The 11,914-nt window shown below is 33.8% G+C and overlaps 2 protein-coding genes across 2 annotated transcripts; both read right to left on the bottom strand.

Moving 5' to 3' along the window:
• Positions 1-510: 510 nt before the first annotated feature.
• Positions 511-2,424, bottom strand: LOC132632964 (transcription factor TCP14-like). Its single transcript, XM_060349121.1, has 2 exons — positions 1,814-2,424; positions 511-1,700 (listed from the first exon to the last, which is right to left on the bottom strand). Exons 1-2 carry the CDS (start codon positions 2,105-2,107, stop codon positions 792-794), a joined length of 1,203 nt encoding a protein of 400 aa, XP_060205104.1. The 5' UTR covers positions 2,108-2,424; the 3' UTR covers positions 511-791.
• A 5,270-nt stretch (positions 2,425-7,694) lies between these two features.
• Positions 7,695-10,165, bottom strand: LOC132631472 (uncharacterized). The gene is made up of 5 exons (XM_060347047.1): positions 9,759-10,165; positions 8,914-9,493; positions 8,302-8,834; positions 8,010-8,087; positions 7,695-7,785 (listed from the first exon to the last, which is right to left on the bottom strand). Exons 1-5 carry the CDS (start codon positions 10,163-10,165, stop codon positions 7,695-7,697), a joined length of 1,689 nt encoding a protein of 562 aa, XP_060203030.1.
• Between the last annotated feature and the right edge of the window lie 1,749 nt (positions 10,166-11,914).

Below are 11,914 nucleotides of genomic sequence, written 5' to 3'. Positions count from 1 at the left end.
ACAAATTATAACTTGTTTCAACTTATTATAGCAACTAGCAAGTAAATATCTTATTTTTCACGTTACTGATCCCCCTTTATAAAAGTTGTAGTAGTGACAGTGTAATTTTTTTTTGATACTACCGGTGCTTGTTATCAATCAGATGTTTGTATATAAAATTAACTGAAATTGCTTTTTAAATGACTTGTTGATAATGTTTTTAATACCATCAGTGCACATAACATATGATCACTTGTAAAATTACAAGTATAATTATTTTTTAACGACTTGATAGTGTAAAAATAATCTTTTATACACTTTTACTATTTATGAGAAGAGCCAAGCCTATAGGCTGCCAGGTGAAAAACTTCACTACTATAGTTGCTAATTTGCAAGTCCGTAGAGGGTTAATTTTTTCTTATGATATGACATAATCCATATCCAGATGAAATTAACTTACTGCAATAATGTTTGTACATGTGACATTAGATTAGAAGAAAGATAAAAAGGAACTCTCAATGATGATGATGATGAAGGAACAATCTCTACTCTATAATTGAAAAAACATTTCAGAGATTTTTGACAAAACCAACCAAAATACTCCTCCCTTTGTTAAAACTGTTGCCCTTTTCAAACTCGTAAGGCAAATTAATCACACGAAAAAAGGTGAAGAAAGAAAAAGAATGCTCAAGGGAAATTTAACAACCAAAAAAAAAAAAAAAGATAAGGAATTTTAGAGCAAATAATCAAACCTCTTTAAACATCCAAACTTACAAAACACAAGTTGGAAAGAATGGATGAACTTGAATTTGCTATGAATGGTGGCTCCTTGTATCATGCCGATCATCGCCACCATGATGTGAGTGGGACCCACTCGCCTGAGATTCCGATACACCGCCACCTCCTCTATATGGATTTAGTCCAGCAAACATGCCTAATTGCCCTTCTCCCAATCCATTATTACCACCACTGCTACCCCCGAGCTGCTGACTAGGCAAAAGCGCCACGGGGGTAGGAAAATTCATAAATTGCAATCCACTTGGCATTGTGCTTCTATATAAAGCAGCAGCGCCAGAATTGCTTACTGATGGAAACGGCCAAATTGGATCACCTCCCATGACTTGGTTACTAGGAATTGGATTCGTCACCATCCAAAAATTAGCTGGAATTGAAGAGTGGCTTGTTGGCATAGTACCTGTACTCGACTGTAGCAAATAACTTCCCATTTGCTGGTGCTGCTGCTGATTCTCCAAGTCTAAATCCGATCTTCTTTTCCTACTTAAATTATCCTCACCAGCACTTTCCGTCAAATCAATTGAATTGTCACGCAATTCAGGCTTTGTTTGTAACTGATGCATATTAGGGCTTAAATTCGCTGACTGAAAATTCAACAACGTAGTAGCTGAAGTATCTGTCGTCAATCCAATTCCCGGAAATAACGCTCGTCGTTGGGAGAGCGAAAAATTCGGATTGAAATATGAAGATCGTAGCTGTGAAGGTACGGACATGCTGGAACCTGAACTCCGTAATGAAATATTAAGCGACGTGTAGTTTGCTGGAATTGTACCGGTTCCTGTAGCTGCTATGACTGCTGGTTCTGCTTGTTGAAGTAGCCACTCTATGGTTTCGCCATCGGACTTGTGACCGAGCTCACGCGTGAGCTGAAAAACCCTAGCCGCACAAAGCGCGGGCATGCGGATACGTCTACCACGACCATCAACCTGTCGACACATAAAATAGCTAAAGAATTAATTGATAGTAAAAGAATTTGATTTTCTCAATTTATGATAGTTTAAGCTTTTAGATGAGATGGTCAGATGAAAATTTAACCAACCTTAGTATGGCGGTCTTTGGTGGAGGTTCGTTTGGGAGGCGGCTTTTTAGATGTATCGACGCCAGAAGCTGAGATTTGGAGAGTGGAAGCTGATGAAGTAGTTGATCGAGGTGTGTTATTAGGGTTTGTATGAGTATTATCTGTGTTTGAAATGGCAAGAGAAGTATAAGCTGCGGCGTTGGATGAGCTGGAACAAGCTTCGTCTTCTTTTTTCTCGAGTAGTTGGAAGGGGAAAGTAGCAATAGAGCGGTGATGGTGGTGTTGGTGGAGATGATCATCACCTCCTCCATCCATGATCACAAAGTTGTAATGCCTAAAAACTTGCTCTTAAAAAAACCCCTTCTTTCTCTTTCTCCTCCTTTTTCCTCTCTACTAGGCCAAGTTGTTTTTATGAGAAAATAGTGACAGACATTATATTTAATTCCCTTGTGGGTCTGTTTATGTTTCTTTCTCTCTCTTAGAATGAATGAAATGAAACAAACTGTTCCCTTTTATCTTTTTTTCTTTCTTTCTATTTTAATTTCTCCTTTGTATTAGCTGGGATGAGTATGTCTCTTTCCACTCTAAATAGTTGTATGAGATTTTTTCTTTTGGCGTTTGATGTGTAACATGTGTTGGTTCGGATAAGAGAAAGAAGAAGAGAAAATCTTTAAGCATCAACGATAATGAGTGGGAATTATAAGGTGTGAGCTTTAAACAGCGAAGAAAAATTGAACAAAAGGAGATAAAGGAAATTATTTGCTTTTGTTGGAGTCTCCTTTTTTAATTTGCCTTTTTGACAAATATGTAAAGGAAAATACTGTATATATTGCTGATTTTGAGTTTGATTTTGCAGAAATTACTTTTAATTGTGGTTGGACAGAGCCTTTGGTTCAGACTCCACGTGAGGTGCTCTTTATATCATTCAATCCATAAAGACAATGGTGGCCAAAGGTGGGGCCCAATCCCAAGAGTCAAAAAATATAGAGAGACTTGGAAAGGGAAGATTTATCAAAGGTGAGTGTCCAGTGGGGTCCATTTTCTTCATTCATGTAATCATTTCCATTCGCCTTTGGCTCTTTGCCTTTGTTCCTGAAACTTTGCCGGCAGCTTTGCCTTCTTTGGGATTCCTCCAATTATTGCCCCTCCTCCTCCTCCTCCTTCACCTTAGGCTATTGCTCTTTGGATCCGATCGAGAGTGTTTGAATTTTGAAGAATTAATATATATGTTAAGGATATTCAATATATTATAATTTATAATACGTAATTATTAATATATTTACACGATATAATTTTTCAGCGAAGAATGTTCAACTAAACATCCTTGCGGACTGTGACTCCGCCAGGACCTAATCCTATGCTAGAACTCGAGGTTTAATCTCCATAGTCTCTCTACTCCCCCTACAGTATAATGAATATCCAGGGGGATGCAAATTTTTAAAGTGGTCATCACGTTATTAGTTTATTTGTTTTAGTGTAGGTGATACACTTTATTTTCTAGTCTGTTTAAAAAAGTATAATATCTCTATTTATTTAAAAAAAGTATCTTTTAAACTTTGTTTTACAGATTTATAACTATATAAATATCTATGACTCGTCTAAATTACAAATTTTATAATTGATTAGTCTAATTTTTCTGTTTTTTTTTTAAGCTCCATGCCTAATTAAAGTGCATCTGATAAGTTGGGAAGGATGGAGTACTACTTCACCTCAGTGGCGGAGCTAAGAATCCAAATAAGAGACTTGAGAACTTGAGAAAAATAATAAAAATGCTATATCTAGAGACTTCTCTTATGTCAAGAGGATTCAACCATTTATACATTATAAAAATATTAATTTAATCTACTTACACTGTGTAATTTTCGGATGAAAGAAATTCAATCAAATCACTTCATTACCTTTAACTCCTCCTCTGTTTACATCCTTTACTAATTAAGAGCCTGTTTGGATGGGCTTATGCCTATAAGCTGCAAACAGCTTATAAGTTAAAAAAAATAAGTTGGGGTAGTCTAACTTATTTTTTTGGCTTATAAGCTGTTTTTAGCTTATAATCTGCTTTAGATAAACTAAGTCAAATGGGCCCAATTATTTTTTTGAGCTTATTTTAAGCACAAAATGACTTTAAGTTGGCTAGCCAAACACTCAAAAAAGCTGAAAACAGCTTATAAGCAACTTATAAGCCAATCCAAACGGGCTCTAAATAGTACTCCACCGTCTCAATTTAAGTGACTTATTTTCTTTTTTGGTCTGCCCCAAAAAAGTGTCTTTCTCTATATTTAGTAAGTTAATAATTCAAATATCTCATGTGACAAGTTTAAATTTTAAAACCACAAGATTCCAAAGACATTTTAGTATATTACACACATTTTTAATTTAGATCATAAGATTTAAAAAATTTCTTTTATTTATTTCACTTTGTGTCCAGTCAAATTAAGACATGACTTAAACTGAGACGAAGGGAGTAGTATAAGTTTAATTAATAGATAAGTAGTATATGGTTTAAGTGAAAAATTATTGATGCAATTACTTTCGCTGATTCGAATTTCTACATCCATTTCTGTAAATATGTATACGATTGCTGATCTGTTGTCCGATCATCGAATCATGAAGTTTACTTTTTTTTTTTTTTTGAGGTGCTTACCTTCAGCAAGACATTGATGACTAAGTGTGATGTGGGAACTTTTTCATTATATCCTCCATCATTTCGCGCCACGTTGTATTTTATCTTTAGTTAAGCAAATAACAAGCTTAGTTTAGCATTATGACAGTTTGATGAAGAATGAAATATCAGTGAATAGTTTTTTTTTTTTTTTTAAAAAGAGAAAAAGAACAGTGCAACACTTGACTTGATTATAATGTTATTTGCATAACTGTATTACCTTATTATTTCACAAACTTCCATTTGCAATTATACAATCTCGAACTCTTGATTTAAATAGTTGTACTTAGAATAGTATGTGGATGCAATCATTAATTAATGAACGCAAATTAAATTCGTAGGTCTTGATCCCGGTTTATCGTTGAACATGTGTAACAGAATTAATTTTGGACATCCAATTTCATTGAAGGTGCACGCTTCCGAAAAAAAAAAAAAGGGAAGAAGAAGAAGAAGAAATGGAATGATAGCTGAAGGTGGGTCGGTTTTGTGTTATATACTGCCGGTGCTTTAGCATGGTGACACCCTAGTTCATGTATTTTATTGTATGTACTATACACGCCTTTTTGGGTGGGTATATATAGGATGGAGATGTAAATATATATTTTTTACACAAAATCATTTAAAAGTCAATTCTCTATACAAACACATGTACTTTGAAAAAAAAATGCATTCTTTTACAAGAAAGTATATAAGAAAATAACTTTAAACTTTATAGGATGAGGAATGGCATGGCTGCAAGACTGGCAGCTATGGACGGATGCACCTTTCAAATGCACATCAACCATTCTGTCATGCAAGTACCCTCTATATTATATATACTCCAATAGATTACTAAAACAGAATTTTTTAAATTAGGAAGTTAATTCAGTCTGCAGTTTGCATATTTGGTACATTTTTCATTCTACTGTTTCTTCCACGGGACCTCTCTAGAAGTCGGTATATGCCGCAATAAGTTGCGCTACTTCGTATGCCAGAATAAATTCCACCTTTCTTTATTTTGATGTAACCTTTGTTTAGTAGAGTACTAATGCGATCTTTGCAGCAATAAAATCTGTGCTCGATCGTGTTTTTATCTCAATGTTCCTATCCTAATTTACCCCACACCAAGGTTCAAGATTTTATTGAACTGTCGTCACAATAATCAGACAAATGGTCATTTAGCTTTTACTTTATTACACTAAAGTCATTAAAGTATCTTTTATGATGAAAAAATTGCTCTATTTACCTAAGTATAACAGAAAGTCATTAATTTTTTTTTTAACCAAATCACCATTTTGCCCAAATATCTAGAAAGTCACTAGTTGTAGCTAGCACCTACTTATGTGTGATTATAATAAGTGACTTTATATGATATTAACGCAAAGTTGAGCGACTTTATTATTACAAAAATAAACTTAATAATATTGGTGCAATAAAATAAAAGTTGACTGACGTCCCCTGAAATTAAGCAAGGAAAGAAGAAACCGATTGAAGGTACATGCAAATTAAGGGTTCATCACTTTGAATGGGTGAATTACCTGCTGATAGAACAGGCAAATTAAGGGCTCATCGATCTACAACATTGCAGCATGGGAGTTATCAAACTTGCAGCCTCCTTGGCTATTTATATTGCACAAGATTTACATTTTACAATCACCTGATCATTTTGTTTTGTCAATTTTGATGAACTCCCAAAATAAATATTACGAGAGCTCCTTATTAGGTTAGGCAAAATGGCATGTACCTCTTTAATTTAATTTAGATTTAGATCTCATATGCAGAATATACAGATGATAATGTCACAACATATATAAGGTAAAGAGGTATGGCTCCATGTCCCTGTAATATATAATATCGTTTCTCTTTAGCTATCAACTATTATTGGTGTTGATCAGACTAAACCCCTAACTAAATATTGCGGTGGTTGTAATTATTTGAAGAAAGTTAATCCGCAAATCCGACAGATTTGAAAGTCGAAGTCTGAAAAGATCTGTTATTTCTTGAGTCAGACTCCCAAATTGCAACAGCCAAACCATATTAACATGTGATAAATATGTTCTTCAATAATTTGAAGAACATATTTATCAACATGAAGTACATTGACATATATATGGTGATATAAAACCTAAGGCGGTGCTTAATATTAAACTAATCAAACTGTCGACGCTTTGCGTCGTCATACAAAAGAAAATGATTTTATTATATGATCTCAATATAAATTTAACCAAAGATATAACGGATGAAATCTTTATGTATAAATGAATACAAATATAAAGATTTTTTCGAATTAGTTCCAAACTTTGCATACCACCGATTTCAAAAATTAATTTAGTTTAGAGCTTAGTTTTTTTTTTTTTTTTCATGATTATAAACTCCACTAATTTTCGAAAGAACCCACCCCATACCAAATATATCACTTCATCTATAGATTACCAAGAGAAAAAACCAAATCTAACTTTATTAAAATTTTAAAATATAAAAAAGGATTATCATCTAATAATTAGTGGGCGTTAATGCACAATATTGTTTAAGCAGCTTTCAAACCGTCTAAGCAGTTATCGTAAAATATAACTTAACTCCTTTTTATAGAAAGAAAAGTAAAATATGTTTAGCTGTTTATTCTTCTCAGCAAAATAATCAATACATACTTCCTCCTTTTCATTTGATGTTACAATATTTAACTGGACAGCAATTTCAAGGTAGGATTGTAAACTTTAGAGGTTATAAACTGCCAAAAATTGATTTTGAAAACCTCCACAAAGTCAAATTTTATTTTGTGACGGTTGAGCGGAGGTTTTAAAAAATCGCCATTATAACGCTCGTGGTGTGAACACCTAATTTTTTACCGACATAAATTTTTACACCATTTTTAGCGTTTAATAATTTTTTAGGGTTAATTAAATATTTTAATTTTTATTTAATTTTTAGTATATTTTTATTTTAAAAATTGAAATCTTCAAAAAATTGAGTCATTTTAGGATAAGTCTTGTTTTTCTTTCCAAAAAGGGAAGAAAAGAAAAATTACAAAAAATATATTTTCTTCTAATTTGGGTTTATTAAATAAGCTAGTGATTTTAGTATTCTTTTACAATGAACTAGCTATTTAATTTTGCTATATTTGATTGGTCTATAAATAATTAGCTAATTTTTTTATTTTTATACTTTTATCTTTGTTTAACTTTAATAAAAAAACCAAAAAAAAAACCAATATAATAAAAAACGAAACTAAAATATTATATCCTAAACTACCCCAACCTAAACCCCTCACCTCACGTCCTCATCCCATCTTCCCCCCATGCTAATCCCTTTCAACCCATCAGTGGCGGACTCAGGATTTTCACCAAGCGGGTTCAATCTATGAAAAAAATAGAGTGGACGAAAACATTCAAATGGGAGGTAGAGATATTATTTTGCAGTAGACCCTCGGCACAAAGACAAGCAATTCAAATCAATAAAAAAAAAAAAAAAACGGAAGCGAATAAGTCATGATACAACAATCTAAAAAGAGGTGTGCAGTTCACCAAGTTGTAGTATATTTTCACATAACAAACTCCATCAAGGACTGGAAAAAAAAATTACATATCATTCCAGTAAAGCTTATGAGCAACAGAATCTTCCTTGCTTGTTTGTCCATCAAATAGGATGCCTCCATTGTCCCTATATAAATATGTACCAATTAGAAAGAGCAGTTGGCTTTGGGGTAGGCTCATTAGTTGGAGCCTTTTCATGGTTGCGAGTAGTCTGAGAATTGTTAGCAGGCCCTCCACTTCCAAACAGAAAGCTATAGAAAGTTACAGAGAATTTCAATTCTTGACCATAAGATTGATAGTAGCATCAAAATAAAGTTTGATTAATTAAAATATATTATTACAATTGTATTCTATGAGTTTTCATTTTTTGAAACTTGTTCATAATACTCTCATCAGAAACGGTCTTAAATATATATTTTTCTACATAAGGCACCATACAACCGCTCATGAAGTCGTCATCCATTCGATTTCGCAATTCAGTTTTTATCAACTTCATCGCCAAAAAAACTCTTTCAACTGTAGCGGTGGCGACCGGTCGGAGCAATGCAAATTTTACAAGACGAAACACAAGGGGATAATTTAAATGTTTCTTTGCCTTAACTAGCTCTTTAGAAAGATCACCAAGTCCTTTCAGGTTGGAGAACCTTTCATCAACATCACGGACATCAACAATATAGGTCTCTAGCTGATTTTTAAGAGTAACCATTATATCTTCACCAAAATCATCAGGATATAATTCAACCATTCTTAGTATTTTATTGATGTCAAAACTAGAAAATGAGTCAACTGGATTCAAGCAAGCAACTTTAATAAGTAAATCCGTTTTCTCCTCATTAAAACGATCATTGAGTTCTTGAAGTTGCCAATCAATAATCTTAAAAAAATATATCGACATGATAGTGATGTGAGAAAGTATGCTCCACAACTTTACGGTGAGATCTTCCAAAATTAACATAGAACTCATCAAAATTAGGTATCCAAATATCATACTTGACACAAAATGCAGACACATTCTTGATAAGTGGATCCCATCCTTCCTCTCTCAGACATTGCAATCGTTTCTTAGCCACTTTAACAAGTAACATGGAATTTGCAATATCTTGTTCTTTCTTTTGTAAGGATTCATTAAGCTCATTTGTAATCGCCAAAATATCTTTCATTAAGTGCAATATGAAAGCAATCTCAAATGTTTGACAAACTCTAAGATATCCTGTAGCCTTACAACTATCTTCAACACATTCGGAATCAACAACAATAGTATGAAGAACATCAGTAATAGAGAAAAACATACTAATGAATTTCTTAAAAAATTTGTAGTGTGAACCGCAACGTGTATCAGTAGCTCTAGCAAGACCAAGCTCTTGATTCAAGCCCTTACCAGTTTCAACCTCGCCCATATCTAGTGCCTCTTGAACTTTTTCTGCTTGATATTCTCCAAGTTCATCCATGGATTTAAAAGAAGCTCCCACTGCATTTAAGACATTAGAAACCAACAATACAAGTTCTCCAACCGGAAGACATTTTTTAAATACCCTGACAAGAGTCAATTGAAGTTGATGAGCAAAACAATGAATCGCATGAGCTGATCTACTTTCCTATTGAATCAAAATTTTAACGCACTTAGACGCCCTTGCATATTGCTCCATCATAGCATTGTCCACGTATATTAGATAAACTCAAAGAATGTTGAGCAAGGTAGTTAACAATTGCTTCTTTTAAACATAAAACACTAGTATTACGAACATGAACAATCCCAATAAAGCGTTCCACCACAGATCCCCATCTATCAACATATCACAAAACAATTGCCATTTGCTCCTTACGTGACACATCACAAGATTCGTTAAGTAGCAATGAGAAATAGTCACCATTTAGGTCCTCCATAATAGCTTTAATTGTTTCCAGCTTACATGCGGTGATAATATCTTTTTGAATTTTATGAGAAGTCAACTGATTATTTTTTGGAGCCTTCTTCAAAACAAGATCACTAATTTTATCACACCGCTTCGCATACCATGAAAGAATTTCAAGAAAGTTACCCTTGTTTAATGATGATTCATCTTCACGATGTCCACAAAATGCCAATCCTTGATTCAAAAGGAGTCTCACCACCTCAATTGAAGCCTTTAAACGAATTTTGTGCTCAAGCTTAGCTTTATTATCCGGCTTTACAAACGCAACTTGAATTGACTGTTCTTGTCGCATTAGATCTTCACACTTCTTCTTTGCCTGGTTGTGATCACTGTTCAACTCACCAACGTGCGTATCTACTCTTTTATTTTTGTGCCAACTCTTGAACCCTATACTTGAAAATGCTTCGCCTCCACCTTGATGAATGCTTTCATCTTGAAATAAATAACAACACAAACAATAAGCATCATCTTCTACCACACTATACTCCAACCAATCATGGTATTTTTTATACCATTTACGATTAAAACGACGTTTATATTCGTAAAAATCTGTTTGAGGAAACCTAGGAAGTCGAGGTTGATGAGGACCCCTTTAGATATATGCTCGTCTAATCTCATCACGTTCATCTGGATGATAGTCCAGAATGGGTATTATTTTATTTGGATCCGCGAGTAGAGAATCCAAATCGACTCATTGCTTTTATTTTTTAGTAGAATGATGATTTTCTTCTAACAGGTTCAAGTTTTCTTCCATACGAGGAACATTTTGAGCGGATGGACTTGGTTGTGGCATCTTGGATGATATCGTAGAGAAATATCTCTTCATTGGACTTTGAAACTGGATTACAAAATTAAAATCCAAATTAGAAGTTAGAATAATAATATAACAGAACAGAGAGGCAACAAGGAAAAGCGAAGACATAGGAAAAAGGTTCATTATCATTAGCTTTTCTATTCTATTATAGAGTTTTAGTGTAACTGTAGAAAAAATGGCATCATGCTTGAGAACTATTTTATTATGAAAACTTTGTTTTCATTCTACCTATTCCTTCCTTATATTCAACATCCAAAATCCCAAAATCAATTGAAATTTTCTTCAGTTTTAAGTGGTAGGGTTTTTCTCAAGTGAAGAAATCAAAAACAGCCACAATAATTTTATTTATATGAAAGTACAGAGTAAAGGACAAAGAGGCAAACTTGATCGATGCTTGATGTTGTGTTGATGCAAGAGCTGAACTTGATAATGAAATTTGCTTCAGCTGAGACTTGAGAGAGACGAGCGAGGAGTTTGGGATTGGGGATTTCACTTTTCAGATTGGGATTTGGGTCCTTTTTGTATTTTAAGTTCTATTATATTAGAAAGTGACAAGGGTCAAATTTACCCTCCAAGTATGACTTATAGTTTAAATTTGCCCTCCGTCAAAGTTTGGGATTAAATTTTCTCTCTCTGTCGAAGTTTGGGATCAAATTTGTCCTTCCCGTTAGGATACTTGATAAATTTGACCTTATATGGATGTAAGTCTGACTTGGACTCCACAACACAAAAAGTTAGCCACATTGGATCAACATAGGCTTCATGTAGACTCCCAATCCCAATTCTCTTAACCCAATTCTCTTTTGGGAAAAAAAAGTGCCTCTGCAACATTTGTTTTGTCATAATGAAGGTTTCTTCGTGAACTCTTCAGAGCATTTCTGAACAGAGGAAAATATTTTTTCTCAGAATACATTCCTAAACGTATACCGAAAGTAAGATCAGAAAAGTTATGATCCTGCAAAAGTGATAACAAGACACCAAAATAAATTTGTGCAGTTCAGCTTTGAAAATCCATTTTCAGTTCTCTTAATCCATTTTCAGTTCTCTTCAACGAAAATTTATTTTCAGTTCTCTTGAATAGGTTTTGAGAGCTTCTGACAGGGAGGCGACAACAATGAGTTAAGTTAGCTCTATCGAAGTTTATCTAAGATAGATGTCATGTTCAAGAAAGTTTTGCTGGTCAGATAAATTCTATGTTTCTGGAGAGAACAACGAATCCTTGGTCGT

Source organism: Lycium barbarum, chromosome 3, assembly GCF_019175385.1.
Source record: "Lycium barbarum isolate Lr01 chromosome 3, ASM1917538v2, whole genome shotgun sequence".
Taxonomy (NCBI): Eukaryota; Viridiplantae; Streptophyta; class Magnoliopsida; order Solanales; family Solanaceae; genus Lycium; species Lycium barbarum.
Note: the sequence above shows the minus strand (reverse complement) of the source record. Positions and strands in the feature narration are given on the sequence as shown.

Excerpts from the sequence above, each read along its gene's own strand:
- LOC132632964 (XM_060349121.1), bottom strand. The coding sequence starts at position 2,107 with ATGGATGGAGGAGGTGATGATCATCTCCACCAACACCACCATCACCGC. Across the intron at positions 1,701-1,813 it reads CCAAAGACCGCCATACTAAG|GTTGATGGTCGTGGTAGACG; the intron begins GTTGGTTAAATT and ends ATGTGTCGACAG.
- LOC132631472 (XM_060347047.1), bottom strand. The coding sequence starts at position 10,165 with ATGCGACAAGAACAGTCAATTCAAGTTGCGTTTGTAAAGCCGGATAAT. Across the intron at positions 9,494-9,758 it reads GAGCAAATGGCAATTGTTTT|GGTATTTAAAAAATGTCTTC; the intron begins GTGATATGTTGA and ends GACTCTTGTCAG. Across the intron at positions 8,835-8,913 it reads CTAATTTTGATGAGTTCTAT|ATTATTGATTGGCAACTTCA; the intron begins GTTAATTTTGGA and ends TATTTTTTTAAG.